This window comes from Taeniopygia guttata, chromosome 1A (assembly GCF_048771995.1).
Source record: "Taeniopygia guttata chromosome 1A, bTaeGut7.mat, whole genome shotgun sequence".
In the NCBI taxonomy this organism is placed as follows: domain Eukaryota; kingdom Metazoa; phylum Chordata; class Aves; order Passeriformes; family Estrildidae; genus Taeniopygia; species Taeniopygia guttata.
This window is the reverse complement of record NC_133025.1, coordinates 55112757-55128854: the sequence shown is the minus strand read 5'-3', so window position 1 is coordinate 55128854 and position 16098 is coordinate 55112757. Positions and strand designations below refer to the sequence as shown.

At 45.2% G+C, this 16098-nt stretch overlaps 1 protein-coding gene across 1 annotated transcript in view; it reads left to right on the top strand.

Moving 5' to 3' along the window:
* Positions 1-663: 663 nt before the first annotated feature.
* TMTC1 (transmembrane O-mannosyltransferase targeting cadherins 1) overlaps positions 664-16098 on the top strand; it is a 134616-nt gene continuing 119181 nt past the window's right edge. The window contains exons 1-4 of the mRNA XM_030263243.4: positions 664-1207; positions 12847-13024; positions 14637-14710; positions 15875-16051. Coding sequence (XP_030119103.4) covers positions 900-1207; positions 12847-13024; positions 14637-14710; positions 15875-16051 — 737 coding nt within the window. The 5' untranslated portion in view covers positions 664-899. The remainder of the gene's footprint in view (positions 1208-12846; positions 13025-14636; positions 14711-15874; positions 16052-16098) is intronic.

Here is a 16098-nt window from a genome sequence, read left to right as displayed (position 1 = left end):
TCACTAACACAAGAAAGGTCATCTGAGGGAGGGTATGGACACATTTCAGCTCTCAAATGACTTTGGAATAAAGACAGGAAATAGAGTAGAGAAAACAAGTTCTGCGGCACCAAAATGCCCTTTCCGCCAGCAGGACACGGCCGTGGGACTGTTTGGCACAGCCGACGCTGCAGCGTGGAGGACGTGGCCCAGCACTGATGCCGCGGAGCAGCGTGGATGCGGTGCAGCAGCAGCATCGATACCGGATCAGCATGCACGCTGTGGATGCCGTGGAGCAGCGCGGGTGCCGTGGAGCCGGGATGCTGCCGCTGGCCAGGTGAGCACGGTCCAGAGGGGAGCTGCGGAGGGGGCTGCCCGCGGGGGTCGGAGGAAGCGCCGGCCCCGGGCGGCAGGACAGCCCCGCTCCCGTCTCCCGAGAGAGCGGCGGCAGCGGCGGCCGGACCGCCGCAGCGGGACTGCGCTCCCCGCCCGCGGCTTGGCGCGTCTGCCGCCGTGCCGGGGCGCGTCTCCTCCGCGCTGAGCAGCGGGGCCACCGCGGGCAGGGCAGAGCAGAGCGCCCCGCGGGCAGGGCAGAGCAGAGCAGAGCGCCCCGCGGGCAGAGCGCCCCGCGGGCAGAGCGCACCGCGCCGACGGGCTGAGGAGGTGGCGGCGGTGTGACAGCGCGGCAAGGAGCATGCGTGCGGGAGGGGGCGCGGGGGGGGAGGAGGAGGAGGAAGAGGAGGAGAAGGGATGGCGCGGGGAGGCGGCCGCTGTTTATTTGCAGCCGGGCGGGCTGCGCCTCGGCAGAGCGCGAGTGGCCGGCGGCGGTCCCGCTGCCCGCCCCGCACCATGCGGGCGCCGCTGCCTCCCCGCGCCGCGGCGGCGGCGGAGCCGGGGCAGCCGGCGCGGCGCCCCGCGCCATGGTGACGGGCTCGGCGCGGGGCTCCCGCAGCCGGGACCGAGCCGCGCCGGCCCCCTGCCCGTCGGCGGCCGGGCGGCGCGGCGGGGCGGCGGCGGCGGCGGTGCTGGCGGGGCTGTGCGCACTCTGCTACGGCAACTCCCTGCGGGGCGAGTTCGTGCACGACGACGTCTGGGCCATCGTGAACAACCCCGACGTGCGGGCGGCCGCCCCCGTGTCCGCCGCCTTCGCCAACGACTTCTGGGGCAAGCGCATGGCCGAGAACACCAGCCACAAGTCCTACCGGCCCCTCTGCGTCCTCACCTTCAAGTGAGTGTCGGCACGGCGGGGGCTCCCCCTCCGCACGGACCCTCTCCCGGCTCCGTGTCCGGGCGGACGGGGGCGGCCGGCCCCGGGCGGGGGTCGGGGGGAGCCTCCCGGTCCCGGTCCCTCGGCTTCGTGATTCAGCATTTCTGCCCGGAGTCTGCGGGACGGGGGCTCAGCCGCCGGCGCCGTCCCGCGGCCCGGCCCGGGGCAAGTTTGCGGGGGGAGGGAAGCGATGCTGCGAAGCTCCGGCTCTCCCGGCAAAGTGCCTCGCTTTCCCGGCCGTCTGGGAGCAGGTGGCGCCGCTTCCCCGGGCTGCGGGTGGGCTGAAAGGGAAAACCGAGCGTTTCAGAAAGCGCTTTTGGCTGGGGAAGGTGCTCACATGAATTCCTCGTGAGTTCTTCCTGTGCTTTATCTCGAGTACCTTTTCTCCGCAATTGAATGATCGTGCCAGAAACTTCCCGCGTTGTGTTTTGAAACGGACCCGTAGTTACCGCTCCCTTTGTTCGCAGCGCTAAGTGGAGGGGTCAGCCCCGCGGGTATCGCGCCGTTCGTGCATCCCTCCCTTGTCAGTCACGGAGTTGTATCCTTGCTGCTTCAGATCTTCCTTCCCCGTGTACCGGGCAAAGTTGTTGAGGAGGAGTTTCCGTTCTAAAGGAATAAAGGGAAGTTGAGTAGCAGTAAAGTGTCAGCTACCTTTGCTAATCCTAGAAAGAAAACCTTCGCTGGCCTCTCTCCCCCAGGAGAAGAATTTATGACAAATCAGCTCAGTTACAATGCATACAGTTTGTCATTCTCTCCATTAGCTTGTTCTCTGTTTAATTTATTCTGATGGAACATTAACAATGATGAATACTTAGCTCATTTTAGCATTTAGAAATGATACATGTGTTTGCAGAGAGCTGTGCTGAAGAGCTGGTGGTGTGGCTGAAAGCTGTCTAGTGCTCGGTGATCGGTAGATGCTCATTACAAACTACGGCAGGCATTGGGAATAAGGGGTATGGACATTGACGAGTCTGCCAGGGGGATGTGTTACCGGTTCCTGGTTCACTCTGCTGATTGAGTAACTCATTAGCACACCTGATATATAAATAGAATTTCATGAATATGTGGAAATTGAGTGTTTCTGTGAAGTAGGAGCAGTTTTGGGAAATAGAACATCTCTTTGGCATTCCCGCAGAGCACTAGCTGCTCTTTGGTTGTAAAGGTGGACTTGGAGCCAAGAGCCATCAATATTGGCTGTCTGGGCACAGTCTGGTGTGCTCCTCATAAAGGAAAGCTGGGTAGCACAGACCATTGTAAACTGGATTTTTTAGAAGAGGTTTGGTACCTTCTCCTTGAAGAGTGTTTCAGCACATTTCTGTAAAGAGCGAGGTGGGAGTAAGTAGTTGAGGGCAGAGCTGGCTTTGTGCACACAGAGTGCCTTCTCCATCGTGTGTCCAACTAAATTCTTGCAGTGTGGGCATCCATGTAATTAATCCACTCCTGCAGCAATACACCTGGGGGTAATTGGAGGGAAGAATGAATGTGTGTGTATCACCACTGACCTCATTGCATGCAATATTAGCACTGGAGTGCTGGACTTGGCCCCCTAGATCAGGTTGCAGGATTGAGATTGTGATGCTAATGAGCAAAAAGGAACTTAAACTTTAATACCAAAATGAAAACTAAATGTTCTAGTTCCCATTTGTATGTATTTGAACTGGTTTTGCCTTTGCTATTTAAAGGGGCATGTGTCAAAAAAGGATGAAGTGCTGTCTCTGCCTAGTCTTTTTCTGGAAGGGAAGTGACACTAATTTTGTGAACAAGATTTAATCCTCTATGCTTATAATAATCATACAGCCAAGACATTGGGTCAAAGGCAGAGTCATTTGTTCACCACTTGGCATTGCATTTGGAATAGGGAAGGAATAATTTATCTTCCCTGGCTGCAGAGGGAGATTATATCCACTGTGTCCCAATTATCCTTCCAGCCTTCCAGTTTCCACATTCTTCCCATTTCATTTCTACCAGTGGGATGTCAGAGGAAGACGTTGAGAAGTGGGTGGAGTGAATCCTCAGTGAAACCCAGTGCTTCCAAGGAAGCCTTGGGCAGCTTTTGCCAAGTGGCGCTGAATCTCTGAACCTGTGGCTGAGCTGTGCTCTGCCTGCCTGAGGCATCCACCCCTGCCTTGCCCAGCAGGAGGTTGCTGCTTGCTCTCTGTCTTCCTGCAGAAGAAAAAAAGCTGATTCTTGTAAAAAGATTTACCCTGATTCTTGTAAACAGTTCAGCAGAAACTGATACATAACAGAATGGAAATGAACGTTGCTAATACTTTTGTTAGAATTTACTCCACTCACTTAAGATACTCCAGAAAATTGTGTGATGTGTGCAGGAAGGAGGGAAGACAGGACCAAAGTATTCTGGTATCTTTATTGTTTGTAAATGTGCTTGTTTTATTTATCTTGTTGTGCTAATTTGGTCAAATCCAAGGCATTTCAATAGCAGCATGAACCTTTGTATCAGCCTAGTGGCTCTACTTCTCTTGCATGAAACTTTCATCTGAATAGGCTTGTTTCTCATCTTGCTGTATTAAGATTAAAGAATCTGGGAGAGCTCCAAACTGCCTGTACAGAACAGATGTGAAGGGTGGGCTGAAATTTACATCTACAGATTCATCAATCTACTGAAACTTTGTCTCAGTCTCTTTTCTGCCTTTTGTGGCTGTGAAAGTAAGAGGCAGGACTCAAAATGCCCTGTGGACTTCTCATTAGGCTGAGCATATCCTACATATAAGATACATATTCCTGAAATGATCTCAATTAAAAAAATTTATCACTCATCTGTCAGAAAAATCTGAAGCGGACATTGCTGAAATTGTGTAACAGTAGTTCAATGTCCCTGATGAATTGGAAATCATAAGTGACAGTTCTTATTCCCATAGACTAATGCTCTGGAGCCAAACAGTGGAAAGAGCTCAAGTATTTGACATTATTCACACTGGATCTGACAGTATGAATGATCAGAGGATCATCCAGGCCCACTGGAACCATTAAGCAAAACTTAAAATATTCACAGAATTGCTGCACTGTTTTCTGTGGGTTAACTTCAGAAGGGGAAAAAAAACCTTCATGTGGACTGTTGAATTAAATAATGTTTGCTTTGTGCCTTTGACCTTCTCTTACCTTTTCTCTTGACTTCTGTAAAATAAAGGAATGTTGAATGAGTTGGTTCAGAAGCATTCCTATTATACATGGGTAACTTAGGTGGCAGGTCTAGCACAACTCCTTGTCTGCACAGGAGCTGAGATGGTAGGCAGTGGTTATTCTTAGTCCTTCAGAAAAACTTACTTCATGCTCTCTTCTCCAGCTGCTGTCACTTAGATGTATTTACCTGCAGGTGTTTTCTAACAAGTATTTCAATATACTTCTTTCTAAAGAAGGCAATGTTTTGGACTCAGAAGATACTATTTTTTTGGTGTCTTCCCTGTAAAATGTTAAGATGAAAGGTAGAAAAAAAAGAACTGCCAGTTCTGTAATTCAGTCAGGGTTTTATATTTAAACTGAGTGCTTTCTGTCTTACACCTTGCCTCCACTAACAGAAGTTCACTGAATCATTTATTCCCTCAGTAGAACTTCAGTTACTCCTTGTTTCCAGTGGTTTTGCAGAAATGTTTCTGAGCTGGTGAAGCAGAAGGTGCAATCCTCAATGCTGTCTCCCTTCCTCTTTCTGGCTGCCAAATCCCCATTTAGATAGATTCTCCAGCCCAGAAGCAAACAGGTGATGAAGATTAGGTGTAGTCAGCAGCACAGTGAAGGTACACAGTGATAGAAAATGGTGAGAATGAATCCTTTCAAATCCCCTGCATGCCAAGATTTAAAGACATTTAATCAGATATGAGCCTCCTGGTTTGCAGGTGGCTGAGAAGTGAAGGCCCTGTGTGCTCAGCCTCATTGGTGGTGCCAAGGCAGGTGCTGGTGAGGGATATCTCAAGGAGCAGCTCAACAGGGACAGAAGAAAAAAGGTGGTGAGAAGTCTAGGGCACATGGCTGTGACAAAGACTTGGGAGGATGGCATGGCAGGGAAGCACAGCAGATGCCTGGTCTTCCTCAAAGGTGGTGGGAGTGACTGTTCACTGGGAATGTGCTTGGCTCTGTGGGAAGGGTGTCAGAGTGTCCACTCCATCTGCTGCTGGTGGCCCAGGAGAAGAGGAGCTGGAGGGGGAGAAAGCTGCAAAAGGGAATTTGAAAAGACAAGAAAAGACACAATTTGTGCAGAGAGCCATCCTACTGGTACTCTAGCTGGACAAAAAAATGGGACAAAAGATAAATTAAAATGTCTGGGCTGTGCTCAGGTTCTGGCTGCAGAATGGTTAACCTTCCAGGTCTGCCCGCTAAGGCTGCTAGCCAGTGATGGCTTGGGTATGTACCTGCCTGGGAAGTAAATAGGGCCCTTCAGCAGCGGCTCAGTGTTCTGGTTGGCGTTGAGAGCCTCATGTGAGGCTCCAGTGGCTTTGGATCAAAGTCTTAAGTGAATATGAGCTTGGGTTTGATGTAAATACATAGCCAAAGAGAGAACTGCTTCTATAACTCACTGTCAGCCTTCTGATCTATCAGGTTGTTTACAGCTGATCCTTCTGTTTTTTCAGCTGTATCAGTGGCATAAGTTTCAAGGACAGGGAGCTTAAGAAAACCAAAACCTAGGGAAGGAAAAAAGACCTTAGATTTTCTTTGTTATTGATTTAATGTTATATTACAGCTTGACAGCGCAGGGTAATATAGTGGAGCTATAATGTGTCAGGTTAAATACACAGTGCACAAGTATTTTCTTCACTCTGAACATCACAATGTTTAAGATTGTGTCAGAATTTCTCTTGTACAGCTTAGTCTACTATTTCTACTCATGCTGTGGCAGTCACTCTCCACACTGCTACTGTGATACCTGCCATGAAATTGATGTAGGTCTGGTGTGGCCACACTGGATGAGGTGGACTTGGTGAAGAAAAGCAGATGCTTTTGTAAGACTGGTTTTGTTATAGCTGGAATATACAGACATGTCTCTAAGCACATAATCTTTTCTTTTGACCCAGAGCAGAGTGCCTGGCTGTGGTTTTAGGTGTCTTCTGAAGCTTGATGCCTCAAGAGTTGAGGTTTTTTTCCCCCAGTTTCAGGTGCACAAGAAGTCTCCCTCACAAATGTAATTTCTATAGCAGGTGTCTGATGTTTATGGTGGTAAGTTTGGGCTGGGTTTCTCTGGGGTTGGTTGCACTCCCTGGAAGGAGGACAGGACTCCTGTGGAGGATGAGGGGAAGCTCCCTGCCCAGGGATGGGGGGTACAGACCTGGCTGGGGTCCATGCTGTCATGCTGCTTGTAGCCAAGCCCAGAGGTGAGGTTTTGTCCAGCAGGAGAGGTGTGTACAAAGCATGTAGGAGTCTACCTTCACATTTTCTAAGCCCTGAATAAAATTTGCCTGTCTCATGAATTTAAAGTCCTTTGTGAGAGAAAGAGTTCTCTAATTCTCCTGAACGACTTGGCTGAGGTGAATGCAGTCACACTTATCTTTGCTGCTTGCTTCAGTGGTGTCTTGTTTCTATTTAACACCTACCAATTCCTGGAGATTTTCTCTTATCAGGCATTCTGTTCCTCTTGCACCAGTGTCACCGTTCATTTTCTTTGGCCATCTTTTACCTAAAAGTCTCAGCTTTCGATCAGCCTTCTTACTCACAGGAACATCCTTGTCAATACTCTTTAGAGTCCATGAAAATAAAGTACTCTGCCTGCTGCTGGTTAGCTAAAGGCATTTCTCTGCGTTTTCTCACTGTGTTTCTAACTGCTTTCCTGGGCTTTCTCTTTATTGTCTCACGGACTTAAAGAAAGAAAGGGAAAAGAGAAAAAGCTGTTCTCTTTTCTCTCACTATACCTTTTCCCCCCTTTTTTCTTTGCTTCTTTGTAAGTTAGAATGGCATTTCCTTCATGGTCTTCAGCTTATTTCAAACTTGCTTCATATTTGCTGAAGAACTGTTACATCCAGTAAGTATTTTCTTTAGGACTAATAACTTTATATGGAATTGGTTACTATTGCTTTCTCTTCTTGATGAGTGACTGTCCTAGCTTGGTTTTTGGTCACGTCTCATCCCTTTCTTTCTCCACACTCTGACGGATGGCTGCTGAAGAGTTTCATGAGATGTTCATTTCCTCAGTTCTTGCTGAGGTGCTACATAAGAATATTTTTTAAGACAAACTGCATTTTCTTCACTATCTAGATAAAATGACACCTGGTTTGTAATTTTGTTGCTTGCCATCGTCTGGATTTTTTTCTTCTCTAGTTTTCCAAGGCCACTAGTGGAGGCAAAACTAAAGCTGTGTGAATGGTGCTCTTGTTATTTGTAACACAGAAATGATCATCAAACCACACTTGCTGTGGTTTTACCAGAAAATTCTGCCCTGGCCCATCTGCCATCTTAAGGTGCTGCTTTTTCCTAGTCTAATTGTGATTTGGTTTTTTTTCCCCTATCCCTGCTGGAAAGCAATAACCTGCTCTGAATGCCTGCACTTAACCAGTGCTCTTGTAAGTGATGACTTCTGTGCTCTGAGGCAATTGCTGTAGCTTGGGGATTGATACAGCCTCTGTCTTGTCACCCATCGCAGTTATAGCAAATCAAGGACCAAACCATTTAAGCCTTATTGTCCATTTAATTCTTAGGCGTTGTACTGTACTGTGGAAAGATTAGCAGCACAAATCAGTCTTGCACTTTGTGGTGGAAACTGGCCATTGCAGGAGCACCACTGCAAAAGGGCTTGTTTTCTGTTTACTGCTACAGGTTTTTCATTAATCTTTGAGCTGTTTCCACATACAGCCTTAATTGCCATTAGTGCCACTGATGCAGCTGCACCTCTTTTGGAGTGCAAATGCTCTTTTTCCTGGCACGAAGTACATGCATCTGTGGAGTTTATAAGGAGATTCCACCATGCACTGAAAGCGGGTATTTCTTTGCATAAAGTTTGCCATATTTAACACACAATTTGAACAGGAAAAGGTCATCACAGGAAACTTAATCCATCCTTATGTATTAAACTAATTTATATAAATCTGCATGTGAGCCTTCCTTATAAAAACTATGGGGGTTTTATGAGGTATAGGATGCTCTGAGACTTTCCATTAAGTGTTACTTGCTATAACAAATTACCATTATTATCCCGTGTATTTCTATTTCATAACATGTTGTGATTCATTGTTAGTCTTTTGAAAATAATGAAACAGGTTAAACTAAACAAGAGCTGCCCAGGGATAATAACAAAGTCTATAAAAAGATAAACTTTCCAATTATGGTTTACAATGTTCTTAAATCATAACAGGCCTTTAAAAAGGTTGAATGAGTCTTCATGTGTGAGAGTGGATGAAAAGCACTGTATTAGAGCTGGGGTGGGGGTGCTGGTGATTATATACCATAATTGGGTATATATGGAATTTGTCTGTGAGCCTGTGCTCTTGCAGCATAGACCCCTCTGATTCTGAGTCTGTGAGGATGAAGCCACAGAGTCCCACTACATTTCCAGGCCCACTCTGTGGGGAGTTGCTTAGCCAGAATTGATGTGTCCTTGATAACTTCTCTGGAGGATGTCTGAGGGTACTGATGGAGGTTCCTTTTAAGTGATAGAATGATTTGCTTTCTTCTGGAGGGCTGTTGTACAGCCTCTACTCAGTGAACCTTCAACAGAAGGTCGCTGCCTGTGGAAGTCTCTCTTTCTGGGAGTGAAGATGTGTAATTCCTTTTCCAAGAGTGGATGGTGGAAGAATGGTAGAAAAACTTCTGCACGTGGCAAAGCAAGCTATACTATTCCACTGTGCCTGGAAAACATCCATCAGCCTTAACAAAATCTTATTTTGGTGTACCTTCTGCATGGGTGTGTATTTTGGGCAATGCTCTGCCTTGGGTGGGACATGCTGAGCCACACATGGGCACAAAAACAGTGTTGAGTCTTGGCTTGAATACTGTTTCAGTGCAGCCTGTCTGCCCTGGTGGGACATGTGATCAGTGCTGAGATTTCTGTAATCAGTTTTTTGTTTTGATGGTGGCTGGGATGCTGCTGGTCAGCTCTATTAGACCTGTCGATGTCACCTAGTATTGAGAGACTGCGCTTTGGTGTATGTGCTCTTCTCCTCCTTTCCCTGGGTCCTCTGAGGGCCTTTGCATTTGAACTGCTATTTGCCATTGTGAAGGAGCTTTAGCAGAACCTTTTCTTCCAGGGACTCTTCCAGCAGAGATGTTAAAGCTGTAAAAACTCTTCTCCAAGTGTTTTGTGGGTGGCTTCTCTGAGGACTGACCTCCATGACCAAGGGTCTCTATTCCTAGCAGTGTTACCACTTTCTGTGTTCAGCCCCAAATCTTCAGGATGCTGTTTGCAAACGCGTCTCTGTTTTGAGGAGCAGCCTGTTCATACAGCCCAAAGCATCTCCTCTCTTCGCTGTGTGCTCTGCCAAGGCCACAAGATGTATCCTACAAGCTGTGCTTTAGCTCAGGCAGAGGTTATGATCTTCACGCAGAAATGGCTACATGGTACAATTTTCCCCATTTGTGGGGCAGGATAAGTATGGAAACACAAGGACAGCACCACCCTCACCTCCCTTCAGTGTAGTACAGTTTTTGCTTGCCAGAACTTCTGTTTATGAACATTATGTTGGAGAAAGACCACTTCTTCCTTAATTTTGAGATTCATATCTCTGTTGTACTTCCTCTGTTTGCTGAACAGTCTGCTGTGTATAATTGCTGCATGCTGCTGCCAGTAAACAAGACTGACTCTCTCTGTTAGGGTATTAAAGATTAAGAGGAGAGAAGTAATTTTTTATTTACCCATCCCCTTCTTGGCTTCCTTGGCCAGAAGTTCCTGCACAGTTCCCCTGCAGTGGAGCAAATTTGGCATTCCATAGTAGGCTGCCTTTTTTCCCCCCATGGCTGTGTGAGCTGGGCAGCTTTGCAGAGTTTTTGTGACTTGGATTAGAGCTGTTTGAAGACACAGATTTGCTCACCCGTTTGACATACAATAAATTTAACCACAGCTAACGTTTCAACATCGTTCTGCTGGGATTGTTTCAGGATGAAGGAATGTTTCCTTCATTGCCATGTGGCCTAATTTCTTATGACAAAGAGCTTTAGCAGCAAAAAGCACTGGTGTGAATATAGCACCTGCACACGCTCACGTTTAGTGTTCATGGACCACCAAAGATGGTATTTAAAACATACTTACAGTCTGATTTTGCTGTTTAGTGGAAGAGTTACCTCAGTAGCGTGGTATTATGTTTGTATTTTGTTCTGCTGTTTTTTATTTATATAAAGAACACACTGGGGAATAGCCAAGCTGTGTGGCTGATGCTTTTACAGAGCTGTTCTCAATAATTTACGTCAGGTAACTCACAGCTTACAAGCCTCATTGGCTTAATGGTCACCCTAAGAAGGGGTGTGAAGGACTCACCCCACCTTTGGGATAGGGGACCTGATGGGGGTAGGAGGATCCATTGCCTATAAAGTTCTGCCTCTTCTGCCAGTAGACCTGTTTTGCAGGATGGGAAGTGATCAGACATGATCCTTGGAGACTGATGATAGATTTTTCAATAGTATTGTCAGATGTCAAGGGTTTAGTGATTTGTTCTCACAATTTGGCCAACTAAATGAGAATTTCTCCCCTTTTGGTGCATGAGTTCATATCACCTGATATCCCAAGCACTTGTCCTCACCTGCCTGCATCTGCTTTCTCCAGAAATCAGGTTCCCAGTTCACACTTTGGCATTTGAGCGGGAGCAGTGGACTGTGCTCCAGCTGATTTACAGCCAGAAATGATTCGTTTGTATAATGAATGTCTCCTGCAGAGGGTCCCTGTCACTGTGCACATCTGCAGGTGTCTTGGAGTGAACTGTGGCTCCTTTAGGGGCAGGGTGACCCTGTGCTGCCCCTTGCTCCCCTCAGCCCTGTGCTGAAAACAAGATTCTGGCCTGGGGGTTCCCTCTGCTGCAGTGTATTTGCAGCTGAAGCTCTGGCTGGGTGTCTGTTATTGCCATTTGTTGTGGTTTGTCATTCGGTGCTGGTAGAAATAAGGGAAAGTGATGGATGTTGCTGCCCTGAAGTGGCTTGCAGGAGGAATGGGATAAAAAAAGAAAAACCTCCAAACTCTTTGTGTATTCTTGAATTACACAGACTGATGTCTTGTCAAAATGTAACTGCATCAACCCATACTTCAAAGGGAAAGGTCAAGTCGTGCCAAAATCTCACTTTTTCACAAACTCTCTGGGTTTCATCTGTTGCTTCCACAAGCACTCCAGTAGGAGCACAGCAGGAATGCACAAGTAAGACTCTTGGTCTGGTAAAATTTGATTGGCCTGGAAAATTCAACCCAGGACAGCTAGCTTATGAATAAGAAATGTAGAGAGTTATTTACAAAAAAAAAAAGTTGTCTGGCTCTCACAGACCTCTTCACACCTACTCTGTCTCACAAAAACACCTAAGGTGTTTTTTTATAGTAGCAGCAGCAGAGTGGCCTCCCTGTCACATCATGCTTGTCATGGGAGAGCTGGAGTCTCTTAGTAACAACAGGAAAGATTATTGACCCTATAGCATATTTACAGCTGCATGTAAAATATTTAGATTGAGTCTTCTTTTCACTGGTTATCTTGTAATTTGTTAAAAAAAAAATACCCTTCAACATTATTTAGATGTCTTTCCAGATTCCTTGTTCGTATATCGAGTCTTGCCTAGATAGGCACTGTGTGTGTGTGTGTGTGTGTATATTTGTGCAGATACATATATGTATTTGTCCAAATGTACAGATGCTGTTAATACTTAAGAGAATTATCTTCAACTGTAGGTGAGGCAAGGCTTGTCAGCAGCTGTTAAGCAAGCTGGCTGTAAAAAACAGTGACCAGAAGAATGTGTTAATACATGCTGTCAAACAAATGTCATAACAGCTTGTTGCATTTTATTTTTTTCTTAATGATCGACACAAATAATGAACCCTAATTTCTCACTGAGTCTAGGGTGATGTTAGCTGACTTAGCTTTGCCATCAATGTCCTTGTAAAAATGATGTAAACTATTAGACAAGCTTCTTTATGCCAATAAAGCATTTAAATAAAGGCTTAACCTTCAGTGTGTGACACTGTTTTGAAAGTTAAATAGGGAATAAATGCCTCTGTTATGCTAAGCAGATGCTCCAGCACCTTACCAAGTCCTTGTCTTGGCTGTTCCTGAGCAATATAATCTATTCTAGAGCAGAAAATAACTACCCATATTGTAAAGCTGCCACGTGGCCAACAGAACCACAGAAGGTGCCAACAGGGAAATAGGACAAGTGCCATGATGTTGGCCAGGGTGATTTGCTGCTCAGGAAGCACAGGCGGGTCTCACTGCAGTAAACTCTGCTGGGAGAGCACAGGACTCTCCCATCTCTGTCAAAAACGTTGCCAAACACAACCACATAATATAAAAATTGAGGGAATGGTTTCTCTTTAATCAAATAAACCAGATGTTTAGAGCGATTTGCAGTAATTAGTTTAATAGCACTAACATCAGATGACTGCAAATGGGACAAAAGGCATAATTTAGAGTATTTGAAAGATGTCTTGCTATTAGAAGATCTCTCAAATCTAGCAATGGTTTTGTTTTGTTTCCTTCCAGGTTAAACATATTGCTGGCTGGCATGAACCCCTTCTATTTCCACGCAGTGAATGTAATTTTACACTGTCTGGTGACTCTTGTGCTGATGTACACTTGTGACAAAGCTGTGTTCAAGGACTGTCGACTTGCTTTTGTCACGGCGCTCTTCTTTGCTGTGCATCCCATTCACACCGAGGCTGTAAGTATGTGCCACCAAACCTAAAAATAAATCAATTCTTCAAAATTTTAATATTTTTTAAGGAAACCTCTGAGCCATACAGAATGTTGTGATTTTTTTTTTTTTTTTTTGCTGTGGGGGAGCAAAGGTGAGAACGTGCTCTATTTAAAATAGTTTGTCAGAGTCATTAAGAAAAAAGTGTATTCATACTTGTAGTCTTTGTGCTCTGCAACTGAATTCTAAATGATGGTCCTAATCAGCTATGCTGGGAATAAATGGACAGTCAGGAGTTTTCTGAAACCAAAGACCTCAGTGAAGCCATGCTCTCCTGCTGGGATATTGTTGCATGCCTTCAGTAATTTCCTATGGCCATCAGTTTTAGGGAGGAAAAGTGAAGGTAGCATTAATGTGTATTCAGGAGGTTCTCTCTCAGAGGTGATGTGACCCGTGGATTAATTTAGATTTATTTCAATTAAAATCTAGGACAATTATCTTCAATAAAAAAAGTTGTTCACAAACACCAGCATAAGTTTACAGAACAGCAGCTGATATTGGAAATCTTTCTGTTCGTTATAAGGAAACATTTAAAGACATAATCATTCCAAAACTGCAGTCTGTGAGCACTAAGAGTCACTTCTATAGCTAAAAGGAGCCTTGCTGTCTTGGATAAGGAATGGTAATGTCCTGCTCTCCACACTATAAAAAAGAAATGCTCTCATTAGCTGAGATACCACTGACATCACACTGCTCTCATTCCAAGCCTTTGTAAATGGGGGAGGGAAACAGCTCCTGTGGCTGAGAACTTCTGAGGAGAGATTACCTTAATAACAAAAAGCCACAAGCTTTGGAGTTACTCCCTGTACTGTGTTGTGTGAACTAATCAGCTAGGCTCCTTTTCATAATACAGCTTTATATTTTAAGGGAGGTTTTAGATAAGGCACTCCTAGAATTTATTTTTTGTCTGGGTTAGAACTTTAAAAGGTTAAAATAAATGCCAGAGCTCTGAATATAACTTAATTATGTAACCTCAAAAGGGGCAAAATTTCAAAGGGCCTTTTATTTGCTTTATGGGTGAAATAGGATATTGAAATAACTGTAAAAATGAGTGTTTATCTATTCTTCTTCAGTATTCTCTTCTTTACAAAACGATTTGGTCATTAATCTGTAGAAAAAAACTCTTGCGAACTCTGGTTGTTCAGGAGGAATAAATTCTATAAATTCTATCCCTTTTTGGTGATAAAGTTCACTCAAATGTTACTTATATAGTAAGTAATTTTCTTTAACAAATTTCAGTACTGGCAGTTGGATGCATTTCTCATCTAAACCTTATTATGCAAAATTAAAACAAATCCTTAAATTTGGCATTTTCTATATAACTTAATTAATAATTTATTAAGTAAAGAATGACTTTACTGTTGGCTTCCTCCTTTATTTTGCCAAGCTAGAAATGCAGCAGACAAAACTGAGCATATCCTACACTGTCCAAATAACATTTTGGTATGCTGAGGGAGGATAACACTGAAAGATCAAAAGCTTAAAATAGTAGCAGTGAGCATGGATTGTTGAGGCAGTCACTGAATGCTTTTACATTTTTAGTTGTGTTTCTACACCTGTGTGTCTCCTTTCCTTTCAGGTAACAGGTATAGTAGGCAGAGCAGATGTCCTCGCCTGTCTACTCTTTCTGTTGGCTTTTCTCTCCTATAATAGGTACGTGGTAACATCGTGAGATTCTCTAGTCTGAGGAGGGGACCAGAGGCAGATGTCAGTGTTCAATGGTTGTTGGCAGAGTGCTTCCCACAGCTCTGCTCTGTGGAAGTGTCCTGGCCCCTGCTTGCAGGCATGGTGATGCTTATGAGAACAAAAAACCATTAAACCAGGAGTCAACACTGACAATCCCTCTTCCTCTGGCATTACAGCTGGCCACACAGCAGAGGAGGGCTTGTAAAAATTGTAAAGAAATGTTTTCAATGGAAGGCAAATTGTCTGTAGAGTGAAGAGCAGGCAGACACATGCTTGCCTTCAAATGCATGCTGTGACTGTAGGACTCTGGAACACCTGGGCTGGGAGCGTTAAGGAGTGTGTCTAGACCATTAGTCATCCTTTTCAGGTGAAAACTTGGCACTGCTTGCTGCTCTGTGTTCTAAAACTGTAACTGAGCAAGTATAGATACAGAAATAGCTTACTTGGATGGGGGTTTCTGCACCTTTTGCATTATTTATCGTTTGAAATAACATTGTTTGCATTCAGAAATAGCACCATGTCATCACAGCCACAGGGAGAAGCTGCTGATACCCCTCTGGGGCTGTCTGCTACAAACCCACAATACTGTTTTCTTAGAAGGTTTCAAAGGTGTGAAACATAGTGACCCCACAGGAATCTGCCTGTTTGATTTCAGTTTTTTCCTGCCTTCTCCCCTGTGACAGGGGCTTGCTGCCCAGTCTGTTAATGATTAGGACACATCTCTGACTTAATAGTTGTGAGTGGGATGGAGGAATTTTTGCTTGCCTAGTGCTTTTGGTCCCAGAAGGAGAATTAAGCTTGTGTGTTCCACATGAGAGAAAGCAGGTGTTTTCCTGCCTTCTCTGTACTTACTCTGCCTTCCTCTGACTGTTTCAAGTCTACTTTATTTTTCTGCTTGTCTTTTCTGCTTGGCTTTGCACCTCTTGTGCACCAAGACTTCGAGCAGCTCCCCACATTTGCGTGTTCCCTTCCTGTCCTGTGGCTAAGCCTTTTCTCATTTTAGATTGTTCATGTCTTGACATGTTCATGTCAGTCATCCTAAGGCATTAAGGAAAAGTGTCTCTGTGTGTCTGTAGTAAACATGAAAATAACAGAGAAGTTAAGATACTTTATGTCAATTCTGTTTTTCAGGAGTGTGGATCAGCTTTATGTTGGGGAACATTTCCCTCCCACCACCTCCCCATTCTTTTTGCTGCTTAGTTTATTCCTTGGGACGTGTGCAATGCTGGTGAAGGAAACTGGAGTCACTGTGTTTGGTGTGTGCTTGGTTTATGACTTCTTTTCCCTCTCCTACAGTGGACTCAAATTGTAAGTAACTTGTTATGCTCACGGTTTTCAGATCTTCTCACTTGTTA